The sequence below is a fragment of the Tetrao urogallus genome (assembly GCF_951394365.1).
Source record: "Tetrao urogallus genome assembly, chromosome: 3".
Taxonomy (NCBI): Eukaryota; Metazoa; Chordata; class Aves; order Galliformes; family Phasianidae; genus Tetrao; species Tetrao urogallus.
The window spans coordinates 73,668,089-73,685,812 of record NC_136815.1 but is presented as its reverse complement, the minus strand read 5'-3'; the positions used below and the strand labels follow the sequence as shown (position 1 = coordinate 73,685,812).

Sequence of the window (17,724 nt, the reverse complement as noted above, 5' to 3'; positions counted from 1 at the left end):
AGCTCTGGTTTATTTCACAGCACTTGTACCACCTGGTGATGTGATCTTACAAAGCTGGTTCATATCCCAGAGCACAAACTGTCATTTTATTTCAGCTCATATAATAGTCTTTTTAGTTTCTGATCAAGAGCTGTTACTCCAAATTTCTCCAGCAATGGATTTTTCAAACATTCTAAAAAGCAATTGTGAGATTAAAGCAGAGGTTTAATGGTTGCAGCCATGTCACCTCAAGCTGTGAACTTCTCATGGCTCAACACAAAGAGAATTATGAAGGGTCAGGTCTTAAACCAACATCTAAGCAAAGCTTATCTGCTTCATGTAACATTGTCAGTTGGTTATTCTGCACAGTCATAAACAGAGTCAAACTTGAAATATTATTTCTGTTATAAATTTAAGATTCCCAGTATTTTTAATTATAGATCTTATGGCCTTTTCCATAAGAATGCATATTTTAACCATTGTGATATAAGCAGATTTCAAGTTCTAGCAGTCTGAATTTCTCCTTTAGTTGTTTGTAAGCGTATCTTTACTTTTCTGACCTGAAATGATCTAGTTTATGGCTGTGATTAAATAATTATTGCCTTTAAGCAAGAGTTCCTTATATATTTGGTCATTTGTTTGCTTGTAAGCTCTTTAACGTCCTTTAAACAGCTTTTTTTCAAAGACACGTTTTAGGATCTACATGCAAAGAAATTTCAGTCTCACACTGATTGCAGACCTGTGGATGGATCTCATGTGCTTCTATTTTCCCCTTTCCAGCTGGGATAATAGCACAGAATCATTCCAGATGGCTCTGGATGTGAGAGGAGCAAAGCTAAACAGAATACAGTGCTGAGGTTCAGTATGGCCAAACAGAAAAGGAATGTTGCAGAGGCAGTAAGAAACAAAAAAATGTAGACTGTGGAGGAAATGTGACATGGAAATTCCAGTTCATATAGGAGGAGAGCAGAATCAATTTTAGAGGCAAATTACTGGACTTGACATGGCTTGTGTCAGGCCACCAGGCCATAGGGAATCAAGGATGTCCTCATCAAGAACTTTCTACCTGAGGCTCTCATGAGGAAATCTTTGTAAAGGTGACTCCACAGTGACATTATTCTCTGTGGATTCTGGGTTTCATTACATGAGCAAAGGACTGCACAGGAGAACTGATAAAGGAAAGCTTGGCTAATCTCATAGCGGCAGAGCCATCCTGAATAATCCCTTATATCCCTTTATAAACATCCCTTTATAAACATTTAACCAAACTGGGTTTGAAGCAACAATATAGCCTCCAGTTCCTGACTGCACTGTGTGCTGCCTTGTTTGGATCTACTTGTGGCCCGGGTCAGTCCCAGGTGAGGATCCAAGCAAGTGGTAAATCCTCCACTGAGCCACAGTTTTCTCTGGAGTCAGCATGACTGCTGTTTTGAGCTTTGTCTCAACACTTTACTTCAGCCTTGAGAGAAAAAGGAAAGATTTATTCAGATTTTAGTATCCAAAAGATATAAAACAAAGCTAATATTTATGTGATGCAAAAGGAAAGTGATCAAAGACTGTTCTTGTTGAATTTATGCCTTTAGGTTTACAAGAGCTGTACTACTTCTTGCCTTAGCACTTTATTGAACAGTAAAACATTTCAGCCTAAATGAAGGACCAAGGCAGCATAACACAGCTTCATTTCTCTGTTCTATCCCCCGGTGCTTGGGTTGCATGCAGCTGGTGCAAAATGAAGTTTTAGCTTCTACAAAAGCTAAACATCTGATGTAGCATCCCAGATCCCTTTGCCCTCCCTGTTTTCTTAGGGTTTTAAGGCAGGAGGCACTTAACTTCATTTGCACCCTAGCTTTCTACACTCCCTCCACCCACTGATAGCAGTACTGAGGTACATCCAGACACCCAGCATAGCAGACCTTTTCCCCACCAAAACACAGCAGAGCAGTAGCTCTTCACTAAGTTGGAGCAGCTCCTCCAGCCATTGGGTTGTAGAGCTGCACAGCACAACATGGGGAGCACCACGATAGACAAATCCACACCTCACAAATTCAGTAAAACGGTGCTCAGAATCTACAATTTGTGGTCCTGGTAGAGTAAGTGCTCTCATGTTTTCCTACCATAGCAGTATAGAAAATTCAGGTTGAAGAGTTGGAAGGGGTTGAACCCAGTGTGTTTCCTGCAGCTCCACATTCCTACTATGTTCTTCCTCCTCCAAATAACTGAAGATTAAGTAAACTGCAGGACAGAGCTGCCTTCCACCATGCTGTCCTGTGATTCTGCCTGCTCAATGAGGCAGCGAAAATGATGTTAAAACTGAATAAAGACAATGCATTTTCTGATGTGGCAATGTCTTTTGATAAGATACTCAGCTTGTAATGAGAAATGCAAAAGCAGAAAATGGAGCTGACTGCAAGGATTAATAAACAGATGAACAAAAATCTTTAGATGAAGGGCAGGGAGGAAGCACTGGAACTTGTCAACAGGCAGAACTGACAGTTTGGAGAAGCTGATAACTGAGCTGCAGCATGTTTTATTTCTCATATTGTCTAGCATGTTTTACGAAAATCCTTATGTAAGATTTATAAGCCTTATGAAAAGTTTAAAAGCTTCTCAGTGGATTCTGGCCTATTATTAGAGTCTGGGTGTCTGCAGCCACTGCTTCTCTGTCAATTCTGCATAATGTTCCATTTTGTCCAAAGAAGCAAAGAATAATTTGTTTACACTCCTACTAATCATTACATATCAGGTAAGCTCTAAGCTCCTGACTGCTAAAATCACTAATCTTGATTTTAAAATGCATAAATATGCACCTACATATGAAGGACTGTGAACCCAACCATGCATTATGCAGGAGACTCAAGCTATATTAATTTTTTCACGTGGAAAATCTCCTGCTGTATGAAAGACATGAGGATGATGAGCATGAGTCGATCTAACAAGAAGGGTTTGCTCCTTCTCCCAGTCTGCACAAATTCCTTCCCTTTTCTATATCACTTGGGTCTGATGTGCAGTGTTTGTGCAGCTGTGGTTCTTCTGGGATCTGGATGGTATCTGGAGGATTACCCAAAGTGTGGGATCTGAGAGGAAACTTCCTTTGGAGTGACTGCTAATGCCTTAGCAGCATTCTCAAGAACGCTAATGCCTGAAGTGGTATTCAGTGAAGGTACAAGAGCTTGTGCTCCCTTTAACTGAGATGGCTTAATAAATTATTTAAACAAATAAACAAAAAAAGACAACTTTCCAGAAAAGCACGTGCCACTTTGGAGCATTATCACATCCTTTACATTTTTTGGCTAATGACAGGAAAATTTTACAGCAAGACGTCAAGTGTTATTTTGCTGTTATTAACTTCAGCCTTTTCTGGTAACACTTAGTAACTATGAATATATCAGATTAAATTTGTGTGGCACAGTAAATATGTTTCACTAGATTTGCTTCCTCTAAACAAAAGAACACAAAATTAAAAACAGACTACTAAGAATATAATTTCTGTACCAGAGGTTCATAATACTGAACAATTTAATTTTTAAAGTCTTGCTGATATTACCAGAATTGAGGTTGATAAAAAGTACTTTACTTTATTAGATATATTTAATCTTCTATGCATATAGAACATTGTACGCATAAAGAAACTCAGTTGCTGGGTTGTACCTTGGAAAGGGACTTGAAAATATACGAGAAAGAGCCTTGTGGTTGTATTAACACAGGACAACGTGAGTAATATGCAAAGACTTCGTCTGCTACTGTTTCGAGAATAGCATATTATGCCTTATTTTATATTTTCATGTTGCAGAGAAGAAAGTAATTTACTTTTTTTTTTACTATTATTTCATATTTTTTTTATCTTTTTTTACTATTACTGCACTTGTAAAAATTTTCAGACAGCATTTTTGATTTAATAGAGAATCACAAGACTCAGGATCAAGGGTAATCTTTAAATCTAATGAGAGTATGAAAAAGAGTCTAAAGTTACTTAACATTGATTCAGTGCTGCTGCCCTGAAGAATAATTTAATAATCTATTCTGTTCAGCCCTAAAAACAGATAATTCAGGTTATTATCATTTAGCACAAGAAAACATTCACTTTTTATTTTTTTTTTAACTGTATGTCTTCACTAAGCATGCGTAGCCTATTGAGGACTTGTATTAAAAATCCACGATTGCATCTTTAGTAAAATTATGACAAACACTCCTCAGTCTTGACTGGAAATTCAGATATTTCCAGTTATCAGCCATCAGAAGCTGAAGAGTTTAGCACTTACATTTAAGAAGAGCAGAAGTCAGTGAGGTGGTAAAGAACTGATGTATCAAGTGCATATGTATGTACATGTGGCGATGTTTCTTTGATATTTACACAATGAATATATAATCATAGGAACTACAGCAAGGAAGTTTTATTGTCAGGATGGGAGTTTGAAGGACACAAACTTGTTTGCATGCTTAAACTTCTCTGATATTTTAATTTCTTTTAAGGCTTGACTTGAGCTATGAATGTCTTCTTTCTCATTTTAGAAGCAATTTGCTGTTTCTATACTTTTTAGTAACAGCAATCTTAAAAAATGTATATATGTTTGTAATTTAAATATTTCAAACTGAATCATAGTGCAGATTTGTGACAATATGTTTCACATGCAGATAGTGTTCCCTGGTATGTGTCATATACATTACTATTATAGGGACTAATGGGATTATTCAATCCATCTTTCTAGAAATTTCCCTGACTGTACAGTCTCCATTACTTCACCCAGCTTAACTTTGCAGTATCAAGTGACAGAACTGGTATCATTTTGTACAGTGTAATATACATCACTGCCAGAAATATTCTGCTGCATAACATAATTTTTTTATTTCTTAATTTCATCCTTCCACTCCTCTGCTAGGAACTAAATAATACTTTTCTTTTAATGGTGTTTAAGCCCTTCAGCTATCTGTAGATAATTATCATTTCTTCCTTTTGTCATCTCTTATCCAAGCTAAACATATTTTAGCTCTTTTAATCTTTCTTTAAAATTCAGCCTGCCTACACCTAAGACAGTTTTTCTTGGACTCTCTCTGATATCTGTCTGATGATGTGATGACCAAAATATATTGCAGAGGTCCATTTTCTCAACAGCTAGTTATATGCAGAGATTATTAATTTCTAGCTGCAGTGCATGAATGTGGTACAGATGAAAATTCCTTTGGACTTTCAAGTAGTCAAATCACATCTCAAGTCTCATTTGCATTCTTCTAGTCCCTCAACCCTTTTGCCAGTCCTGTTTTACATTTTTCTTTCATCTATTTAATTATGTATGTGTTGGAACTATGAAAAATCCTAACTGCTCATAATTTCCAACTGAATCTTAGTATCTTTTGTTTATGTTTATAATGTACTTTTTTTTATATAATCAACATATCTTTTATATGATAGGTGGTATTTAATTGTCCCAAGTTAGCATAGTTGAAAACATACTTTCTCTTAAAAATGATGCATCTTTTTATCCCACCACATAAGGAATTTTCTAACATCTAAAGTGCTTCATTCCAATGCTTGCTTGGGTTTATCATGTGGTTGTTGGAGTAATAAGATGCTTTCTAAATTGGGATTGGCAGCCAAATCATTCAGTGTATAGAGAGAAAATCTGCGATTTGGGTTTTCTTAGAGTCACCATCTGGGTTTGCTTTAGCTACAGTTTTACAATAGAAATGGGAATACAGACAAGACCATTTATACTGATGAATGGCATGAATGATGTGGAACAACCCAGAAACAAAGATGAAAAGTACTGGAATGTCCCCCTTTCATTTTTCTTTTCTTCTTTTAGAAGACTGGTTTTAATTACTGTTCCTTATTTGTTGAACAGTAAAACAAAAGAAAAAAAGAGTATTTAAATGTTAAATGTGTTATTGTTCACTGAATTGGTTAATTCATTTTATTCTCAATGCCATTTTCAGTTGAATGTGCTTTCAAATGATTTTCTGCATGTGTGCTAGTAAAGCAGGAGCAAGTTTGGTCTGAGTGCCTTTAGCTTAATGGCTTCTCTACATGTATGGTCCAGTATGCTTCTCTTCTTTGAAAACAGTGACAATGTTTGTAGGCAGCACTTTTTCTTCACTTTTCCTTTAGCAACTTGGCTTAGTAAAAGCTCTTCTCATGCTCACCATTTTGTCGAGAATGTACCCCACAGTTCTCAAGGCCATTTCTGCTGGGCAGAAGAAATTTTTTCTACGTTGTTAGGACCAAAGGACATTGCCCAGGTCACAGGTTCCACAGCCTTCTGTGCATACTGCCACCTCCCACCCCTTCTTAGCGTGACCTGTTATCACACATCCCATAGCAGCAGCAGGACAGCTGTCTGGATCATTTATTCATGGTATAACAGTCTGAAGCAACTGAATTTGACTACTTGATGGCTCAGAGTTCCTATTATCTTCAGAAAGATGATCTGCTGTCACTTATGAATTCAGCACCCCTCCCACAGGCACTCTGCTATCTTCTATGCTGCAGGCGGAGTAGACAGTCTCCCTCAGAGCTTTCTCGTGAGCCACAGACCATTCACAATTTAGCCAGAATGAATGCGAATTATTATACATGCTCCTTAAGAGGGAAGTGTGTTTTTGTGAACATTCCAGGTGAGAGTCCTCCAGATTTGGCTCCAATTATTCTATAAATCAAATATTTCCACTCTGTCTTCTCTATCCTACTTGATGTACAAATACAGCTATTGTTGGGAAGACTGAAACAATGTTAGTAAATATACATCCTTCCACACTCATTCCTACTCAATAATACAACCTTGAACATAGTCCCCTGCTGAGTGGTATTTGCAGGAAGTTTCATTATACAAAGTCTCTGCTTTGACAATGACTATGAGCTGTTTCTCAGCTTCCTGATACTGAGTTCTCCCAGGAGACCAATTCAGGTGCTTCTAAAATATATTGCTGCTGTGTTCAGAGTCAAAAAGTAAGGCTGTGCCAGTACATCCTAACTTTTCCAGGAGAGAGCTGCCTCCTGGGATTAGTGCACTGACCGTGGCCTGTTTCACAGGAAATCTAGGAATTTAAACAAACCAATCTCAGTTGTTTCAAACTGCTAGACCATGACTGGAAGATCTAGACAGCTGTCCTAATAACAGCATTTCAACAACAGTCCTCTTTGTGTCAGTCTAACAAAAAATGTCAGGCTTTATGTTCCAGATACCTGGGTCTGTCTCTGGAAAGTTACTGATTTTTCAGACTGACGACTCTTTTCTCATTTCTTCTTTTCTTGAAGGTGTTTCTTTTGTTTGTTTATTTTTTGTGTGTTTGTTTTCCCGCTGAAGGAAAAGACAGAATTCAGGTCTTAGGAAAAGTTTTGCTGTGCTCAGCAAAATCTCACAGTGAATGCGAGACTATATGAAAAAAAATGTTTTTGGACCATAAAAGGAAACTTCACTTCTTTTAGGGTCTTCCCAAAATTAGAACTTCCTTTGAGATTCCTCAACAGTTCCCATTTAAAAACTAGCCAGACCAAGTCCAATTCACTCTTTTCCTAAGCATTACAAATTTACTAAAGAAGGAGGAAACAATTCTATGTCCAGAAGAGCTATGTATGAGAGGATCTTCTGACAGAATTTTTTTCATGAGTTCTGCACATAGATAGACTGTGAAAGAAAGGAGAAAGGACATTTGCCTTTTTTTTCTTAGAGAATATATATTTTATCCAATGCATCCCCAATATTTCTATTTCTGTTTCATATCTAGTCTAATTTCGGGACTGAAATAACTGTCTGTTCCATCCCTATTTTTACCATATGTGCCTTCTTTACCATAAAGAGAAAGAAGGAAGGCATGTCTTCAAACATAATGCCAAAGTAATAAATAAATAAATTCATAAAAAATACCAACAGTTTTGGCATAATAATATCCACAGTTTGAATGCAAATGAAGACAATGAATTTTGAAGAACTATTACAACCAATAAAATCTATTTTTATTACACTATTCTATTCACACTGATCTCGCTTCCTCTGAAGCCAAAAGAATTCTGGCATTAGTTTCATGAGGAGTAGTGCCAGTCTTGCAAAGCCTATTTGGAACTTTGATCCTGCTGATGCTGTGTTTAGGAGTAGGCATATTGAGTTTATGCATGAAGTTAACCACCTGTGTGAATGCTTGCAAATAGATTATTAGATTCTGGTCTTACAAGTAGCTATAATTAAATTCAACTTTGGAAACAACAGTGTGAAGGATCTTGCACTTTGAACTTGGTCCTGTATTTTCTTCATTGACTTATATTGTTGGTGTGTAGGATATTTAGATGGAGCTGATCTTCCATGGGCTGAAGATAAGTTACTTTCTCATGCTTTGATAGGACATTTGTGTGTGGCTGAGCATTTAACATCTATTAAAAATGAAAAGTATGAACAATTAATTTTACTGCTTTTGAAAGAGTATCTCATGTTTCTAAGAAATGGCATATATATTTTTCATATTTTTTATGTCAACTAAATTTTGAATGAGATTGAAATTGCAAATGTGGGTAGAAAATGTGCCTGCTCAGCTGCGTTAAAGGATATATTCAGATTTTAGCAAATCATAGGTGAGGCTCTTCAAATAAAGCAGTGAACTGATAGTGATGACTATCAATTGAAGTAGACTATTTCATCTACAGACAGGATTAGAAAATCCTGTCAAAATTATAAGAATATAATTTTGATGAAATGAAGTCATATGCTCTATTGTGATTTTTTTTATTATTTAAGTCTCCTTTTGCTATTAGCATTCATGAGTCTCATTCTAAGGGAATGTGCAATTTACCTTTTTGTAACATTGCTTCCTTCTGTAGAAATAAGCTTGATGTTTAACATTACATTACAAATACATTCTTTCCATAATCTACACTTATCAGAGAAGGAAACACTATCTTTTGCTTTTAGTCTCACTGCTCTACATACAATGTGGTGCTATAGGTACATTCCAATGGACTTTATGAACTTCTAAATGTAACTGTTGCGAGTGCTACTTTTGTTTATTGCCTACTGCTCATAAATGTGGTTCTCATTTTCATCGTGCCTGGTTTTTGAGAAACACAATCTAGGTATGAAGAGAGCAGGAATGAAAAGGAAATTAGTTGCTAGCGGCACTGCATCAGAAGAATTATTCTGTTATGACTATAAACAGTGGCATCAAATGAGAAAATAGACTTTCAAATTAATTAGCATTTAAGGGAAATGGTTTTGGAATAATTATCAGATTGCTTTTAAGTGGCTACATTTACAAGCACATCTCTTCTTTCTAATATGTCCTTGGTAGGGACGAATAACAAATGCATACATGTTTTGAGTTTTGATTTTGTCCTGTGTTCATCCTTTTTTGAGAAAGAATAAAAAAAATGAATAATGTTGCCCCATTCCTTTCAACTCCAGTGCAAGTCAGACCTGTTCGTTCCTCCCAAAAGCAAAGAGCCTTTTAATGCTATTGTATAGGTAAGGGTAATAAGCCTACTGAGGTCTTCTGTACTATGACTGTTCCAATATTCTTTTGGTAAAGGACCTCTAAGTAAGTAGACTGCACTAACAGTCTGTCTACAAGGACACCTCTCTGTCTGCCCATTAAGGCTATTGTAGCTATGAATATACCAGATCTGAGTCACTATTCATCACTAAACAAGCACTGTTTCACAACTTTTCTTTTTTTCCCTGTGAGCTTTTCTAGTGCTTTACAAAGTAACAGGCATAAATGATCGCGTCAACAAAAGCTGTGCATTAACTTCTTGGGAGCCCATTTTCAAATAATCTATACAGGAGAAGTAGTAAGTCTTTTATTATATACTTATTTTTCCCCTTGAATACTCCAACTCTGTAATAAATAAGCAAGCAAACAAATCATAGCTTATTGTCTTCATCCTGCAAAGATGGCAATAGCTGGGAAGAGAAAAATAACAGCTCCAGCTAGCTAGACTGCTGTTATGATAAATGTGTAATCACTGTACATTTGCATCTACTCTGTTTAATATTTTTCGTATACAGATACTTCATTGATTGGAAGAATGATGTGGACAACTACTTTACAATAGATGCTAATGAAGGAACCATTGCTACTAATGAATTACTGGACAGAGAAAGCACAGCACAGTACAATTTCTCTATAATTGCAAGTAAAGTTAGTAAGTATGACACAAACTGAATTAATATGCTAATGTGTTTGGTTTTTTTCAGAATGTAGTGCTTGAGCATAAATATACTGTGGAGAGTGCATATATTACCAAGAAATGATTTAGAAATGCCCGATAAATATCATTTTCCCAGATTGACTATAAAGCTGCATGACATACAAATAGGCCTGTACAGTAATGGTTTTCTAGTAGTCCTCATGCAAGAACAATTCCTGCAGAAGCTGAAAAAACTTATCAACAAGAATGCCTGAAATCAGAAGAGAATGTATAGAGACCTTCCTCTGCATGTACACATTCATTTAATTCTCAGACAAGAATTACAGTGAAATAGAGTCATGATAGCATGCTAATAATTTAGAGCACTAAATGAATCAACTTATGTGCTGTCTCTTTGATTTTGAATTTTCTCTCTGCCCAAGACTCTTTCTTCTTAACCACTTGTTTTCTATTACTGTATTGTTGGTTTTGTTTGCTTTATTCCTTTATGCCTTCTCCCACAAAGCTTTTATTTGCAGATAAGAGCTCCCTTCTTCTCATGTATTAAGTAGCTCCAACTTTCTTCACTGTCATCCTGTGTAGCATTTGTAGCACTCTTCCTTCATGATCCTGCCGAACTGAAAGTCTGGTAGGCGTAAACCACTATTCGAATGAGAATTTTGGTCTTCTAGAAGATGTGTAAAGACACAGAAATCTTTCTTGGCACATAATAAGCTGTACAAAAATATGCCTGGTATATTTTCTATTTGTTCTGTATTGTTTGTGTGTCCAGAAAAACAAATAACTTGTTTTCCTCAATATATTTCTTGGCACTGAGATGTCACTTACAAATGCTTATAAATGTCTACACTCACCTAAGTGTTAATATAAATATCAGCATTTATACATTTCTGAAGAGCAGATTCAAGAGAATGAAACCAGGCTCCTTTTGCTGGTGCCCAGTAACAGGACAAGCTGTAATAGGCACAAAGTGGAACAGGGGAAGTTCCATCTGAACACGAGAAAGAACTTCTTTGCATTGAGCTAAAAATAGAGCGCTGGAACAGGCTGCCTAGGAAGGCTCTGGAATCTCCTTCTCTGTAAATATTCATGACCCACCTGGATGCTTTCCTGTCTAACCTGTTGTAGGGAACCTGCTTTAGCAGAGGGGTTGGATTCAATGATCTCCAGAGGTCTCCCTTCAAACCCCTATGACTCTGTGATTCTATGATTCAATATGTAATACATTCTATTAACTATTCTATTAACTATTATATATAGTTAATATATATATATGTAGTTAATATAGAATATATTACTATTCTATTAACAAGACGGAGATATTGGAAGCAAAGAAAGCATATATTAAAATAAAAATAGCTGTAGTTATCTCAAGGAGAGCTCATGGGATCACTACCTGAAGTCTGGAAAACTAACAGGGACACTAGCCAAATGAACACTTGAATTTTATCCTTAACTTGAGATAGGAACAGACTAGCAGAAGAAACTAAACTTTCACAAGTGATTGATTATATGGACTATAAGTATTTGCGTATACTGAAAGTCCAGAAGAACTGTACTTCATTTTCAGAGAAACTGAAAGGCTGTAGTGAAGAAGTCTTGTAATACTCTACATTTCAGTAACGCTTAGTTATTTCTGGTGGATAAGGATCTCCTGAGAACTGTAAAATCTTTCTGCAATAAGGTTGCACTTTTAATAAACTTAATAGGAATCTGTTTATTATTACCTAGAGTAATTAAAGCTAGCTAAAATCTCCAAGTTTACATTTCTACATAATGTTATGCAACACTGAAGCAGGCAGTCTATATTATGAAATTCCCAATTTCAACACCTAGTTAAGATTCTACACCTGAGACATACGTGCGATTCATTTTAGCGTACATCAAAATATTTATAAAGCATTATCCATAGCAATACAAATAATTGCTGTACCTGTACTAGAGCAATATTGGATCATTTTGGAAGATTTTATGTATATTATCTCAGAACTTTATATGCAGGTGTATAAGAAATTACACAGAAATAAACACCGGGTTTGAGAAATAGTACACTACACAGCGAAGAAGGCCAAAGAGAAGAGTAGGAACACATGAAATGAAAGAGGGAAAAAATTAATATTTTGGGGAATTTTCTGCTACAACAAAGATGTGACCCATTTAGTGCTTATATAGAAACAGTGCAATAATCATCTCTTGTAGTAACAGGATGCTGAACAGCGCTTTGACATAGATCTGATTGCCAAGTGGTCCAATATTACAAATGGCTGCACAAACTTGCCCCAGGACTTTAATTCTTATCTAAATATTTTCAACTCTTGTTGAGCACATATATTTAAAATAAAGAGATTTCAAACTACTAATAGCCATTTCAATTTCTGTTAATCATTTGCTAAAATACTTATTTTTCATTCTCAACACTTTTTTTTTTTTTTTTTTTTTTTTTTTTCCATGAAGGAACAAGAAAAAAACGTACAGATACCTCCAGTGCCCTTAGCCATGGGGTTTTCTAGTGGTCGCCCCCACTGGGCTTCTGTAGCTTCAGAATGAAACTCTGTAAGAATCACAGATTATACTTGTGTCAACTTTTTTTTGTACGGTGTAGTAGTATTACAACTTCTAAGCAAAGAAATTAACTTTCAAACAAAGGCAAGCAGTTTAGATAGCTAAATATAGCAGCAGAGAATATATAAATGTAAATGCAGAATTGGATGTATCATTAGACTTTTCTTACAAACTGATAATATTTTTTATTAGCAAAAAAAAAAAGAAAAAGACATTATATTTTTTAAAGGAATATATTTCAGAAATGAGGCAGATGAGAATTGCCTTATGTAAATCAGTGTATCCTTTGTTGGTATGAGCTGTTACAGAGAAAAATAATTTCTTTTTTAAAAGTTTTTCTGTTTGGGAATTTGTAAATGGTTTTATGTCCAATGTCCTCTTTCTGCTTTATTTATTTACTTTTTTTTCTTTTTTTTGACACAGATATACTGCAACTATTCGTCCCTAAACTGGTCTTTTCATTCCTACTTATACCAAATGCGGTGTGGATTGGCAGCTTAACCAGAGGCCAAATTTTGTCCCTTAGCAACAAGTTGATAATGAAATTTGCTTGTTATAGGCATGCTTGTGTCAGTTTGTGGATGTGAGAAATCCTGATTACCCTGAAAAAACATCATAAATTTTGCATATGGACAAAAGTATCTGGCTCCATGTAGGGAAATCAGATATTGGAAGTTATTCTAGCCATGTTATTGAGTGACCAGCTCTAACCACGTATCACTATATTGTTGTTTATTTTTCATTTCTAACCTGAAAAACTGACATATATCTGTTCCAAACACGATCTGTAAATCTGTCTTCAAATATCAGAACAACTACTCAGTCTGGAGTGATGGATGCCTACTGTCATATTTAACACAAGATACCATAACCTTCTTCTTTACCCTTGTTAAAGAAGCTCATCCTGAAGTAGAAATATTCATTTTTGGAAAGCGGATGACTCTTCTGCTAACATGCAGATGACACAGACATGAAGGCAGGAGAATGCAAAAGGTCTTTTACCCATCTGTTGAAATAAAAAATCAGCCTCCATGTAGAACAAAGTACATGAACAGGAAGGGGATGTTTCAAACCCCTATTTTTTTCCCATTTCGTTTACCAGTTTCTCCTTACTTGAACTTCTTTTCTCTACTTTTCATTTTGGTTTTGTTTTTCTCCTAATGGTTTCTTCTTGTAGCTTCCATGCTTCCTGCTTTTGAACATTTTTGATTCCACAAACTCTGTCCAGAGTAATAAATTATACTTGTCTTGCATTTTTTCTTGTCACTTAGGCCAGCTGGCACTGAGTAGTTTACTTCCATGCCATGAACACTCTGGCCTTCCAAACAGGGTGGCAATGTGTAAATGGATTTGCTGAGTTGTCCTTCATTCATACTAACTCTCACTACGTGAAAGTGGATTACCTGAAAGACCACTAGTTTCCCCAGGCCAGAACTGTGCCAAGAAGTTGTTGTAAGAATTTGATGGTATAAATAATCAGAGTTCAATGCTCAGAAAGATCCACAGTGTCATGCTAAATTACCAAGAACAAAAATAGTGTCTGTACTTGACAGAAGAAGAAATAGGTTAAGTTGTGTAACATCTTATTCCTGTAGAAATAATGCTAAAGAAATATGATCTTAAATTTCAAGACGATGTTTATCCTTTCCTGCATAACATAGCTGGGATTGAGATCTCCTCAGTGGTCAGCATCTGTTTTTTTTTTTTAGGTATCTTGTATTTTCACAGTCTCATTCATTCACGTATTTTATAGGTTCTAGTCCTGTAATATCTTTGAACTATGAAGATGTTACCAGACCATGGCACTCGAGCAAAAGAAGGAAGCAGTGTTGTCACTGTCTTACAGACAGGAAAAATGATGAAGAAAGAAACTAATTAATTTGCCTGTAGTACAGATAGAATTGAAACCTGAAATCAGCTTCATAATTCCTATGCTAATGATAAACCGCTTGTCCTCTTCTGTGGGTAATTTGAGTTTAAATGGCTTAAGTAGTTGGCCTGAGTGACTCATTCACTGTCACAAGCACACACATCACTACTATGCTCACAGGACTAAAAATGATTCGATTTTCAGACAAAGGGCAAACAAGACAAAACCAGAGAAGATTAAAGTAAACTTTGTGAAGTGCTTTTTTTCCGTTTTGTTTTGTTTTGTTTTGTTTTTTTATGCTTGTAAGCATCAAGTATTATGAGTCTTTGTATAGGAATCCAATGCTGTAACCAAACTTTTAGCAGTCTTCCTTTTTATACATGAGTAGTTACACAGTTACCAGTGTAATCCAGCAAGAAAAAGGAACAAACACATAACAAGAAAGTAGCTCTATCGTTTGCTAAAGTAATCTTATTTTCATGTTTGATTATTGCCAACCATTTATGAAAGGAGACATTCTACCTTGCTACAATAGTTAGCAGTATAGTTATGCATACACTTCAAAGAATCACAGAAAATAAGTTGCAAACTATCAGTGAGAAATAAATGCAAAAAATGTGTGTATATCTGTGTATACCTCCAAAGCATGCTGCAGTGATTAACTAATACCTTCCATGTATGTGATGCATGAATTTTGAATACATTCATTCTTGTATAGAGTTCTAAAAAGAAATGAACAAATGCCTGTACTTTCACAACTGAATTAATTTCTAATATGTCTGCAGAATGTATTGTAGACTCCTGCCATTCCATTCAGCTGTATCTTAGGACAAATGCACAGAACCTGAAGGAAAGCCTGGATTACTTTTTGGCAGTTACTGTGCTCTCTACATGGGTACTGCTAGCAGGGAGGTTTAGGATTTGTAGGTTTGATTTCTGCAAGCAACTTTAAACAAGATCTCCTCAGGACTTAGTTCATCTCTGTCCATATTCAGAGATGTGGTCCTACTTTCCATTGATCAAAACAGCCTCTTAGTACTTTTTTGTTTCCTGCTAGTACAGAGGAACCAGTTCAAATGCGAGGAAATGTTCCAGATTTCTTCTGGCTCTTTGGGCACCTAAAGAATCCTTGTCCTGTTCCCAGTTGCTAGACCAAGTCCTATCCACATTCATACTCCACATAGCTTTTTTTACAGAGACCTTCTTCATGTGCTTGTGGTGACTTGAAAATGACTGAGCATTCAAAGAGCATGAAAACTGGTACTCAGATTTCTGTATAAATTAGATATTTTCACAGAAAGAACTAAAAGTATTGTGAGATTCGGATAGTGTTTTTGTGGCTCTTTTTTTAGAGTTCAAGCTGAGATTTTAGGATGGTTGGTCTATTCACTATATGTAAGCAAGTAAAGCATGCTTTTACTTGCAGCTGTTGTTATTTAACTAGGAAATCATTTTGACCTTTTGGCTTTGACAGAGATTCCATGAAAACATTCAATTTAGTAGTTTCTAAGAACAAGAAAGAAATAATGTAAAATTTTAACAGTGCTACAATGAATTTCTTGGCAATGAGTTGCAATATATTGTTGACCTGCTAAAACTTTCCCTGCTGTTGGCTATAAACAATAGATGTGCAAATGTTTATATGAATTACAGTTAGCGGTTAGCACAGACAATATAAATGGGCCATTTATACATGAAGATTCCAGAAAACTCTTCTTGTTCTTAGCCAAGACCCCACGCTGTCATTCCTACACCACCATGCTTCAGGCATAGATTTCTTCAATAATTGACTGTTGTAGACAATGTAGTCATTGTCTCTCTTTAAAATTACAAGGGATAAGTACATTATCTTTTTGACTCACCAACTAAACTGTTTTTATGTATCTGTTACCATCAGAGGTGTCTAAACATAAAATAAAAAGCAATTTTATCTGCTTTCAATTGAATTTATATTACTTTTTCATCAGACACTGAGCTCACAGATAATCTTGTATATAAAATACTTCTAGTGACTAAATTATGTCAGCTACGAAATTATGATTATCTGCATTAGAAAGACAATGAACAGACAGTAGTATATATGATTTTTATCATTTATTTTGCACAAAGTATTTGCTACTTGCAAATATTTATGCAATTAACTAAGTATGATATAGCTTAATAATCTAACCATAAGTTGAATCCTATTTCTATATATTTCACTGCTAAATTTTCCACTGACTCTCTGGTCTTCAGCATTTATTTTTTCTTTATTTCATTTTCTCTCACTTTTCTCCACCAACTAAAGACACTACTTACCTCCTTAATAACCTGAAGATGTAAACAGTGGATAAATAATATTGATTTTTTCTGTATTCCATTGTTGAAAACAGAATTCAGTTTTAATTCTTGGAAGTGTTTACCAAAGAATCCATGAAAATTGATCTGAGAAAAGTTCGCACATATAATTACAGGTGTAACTTCAAATTCTGCAAATCATGCTCTGACAAACATAATCATGTTGATTGATTCTTTACTCCATGAGCAATAATAGATCAAAGTCTGGTACAAAATGATAAGCTTGCTTCTGTTTTCTCCTGCATACAAATCAGAAAGGAATATAAGGCAAGGATTTTTAGAAGTCTCCATACTGGTATAAAAAAATATTATGACATCTCATAGACACTGGAGATAAACAAACATAAATAACATTATTTAATTCTTTTCTCCCAAAAATTATTTTAGGTAACCCATTATTAACCAGCAAAGTCAACGTTATAATAAACGTCCTGGATGTCAATGAGTTTCCTCCTGAAATTTCAGTTCCATATGAGACATCTGTATGTGAAAATGCCAAGCCAGGACAGGTATTTCAAATTACTATTTTGCCTTTCCTTTTCTCATTGTTTATAACCATGAAAAATCATGGATTTCAGCAATTGCATCATGTTTAGAATTATTTTGCAAATAAAATGCATTATAAGTATTCATCTTTTGGAATTCTGCTTTTTGACATTTATTTATGGTCCTTTTATTTTATGATCTCTGATTATATGGACCACAGTCACTTGGTACTCTGCAGGGAACAGAAAACAGGAGAAAGAAGCTCTTAATTTTAGACATTCAAATAGAGCTGCAAAATTACGGTCAAGGAAGTAAACACAACAGGCTGGATTACATAATTCTCTGTGTCCTATACACAGAA

General features: G+C 35.4%; 1 protein-coding gene across 1 annotated transcript in view; it reads left to right on the top strand.

Annotated features, from left to right (window-relative positions):
• The window catches only part of CDH12 (cadherin 12), a gene marked incomplete at both ends in the record, with an annotated part of 136,801 nt that overhangs the window by 108,529 nt on the left and 10,548 nt on the right, over nucleotides 1–17,724 (top strand). The window contains 2 exon segments of the mRNA XM_079533354.1: nucleotides 9,966–10,102; nucleotides 17,265–17,386. Of these exon segments, the coding sequence (XP_079389480.1) occupies nucleotides 9,966–10,102; nucleotides 17,265–17,386 (259 nt within the window).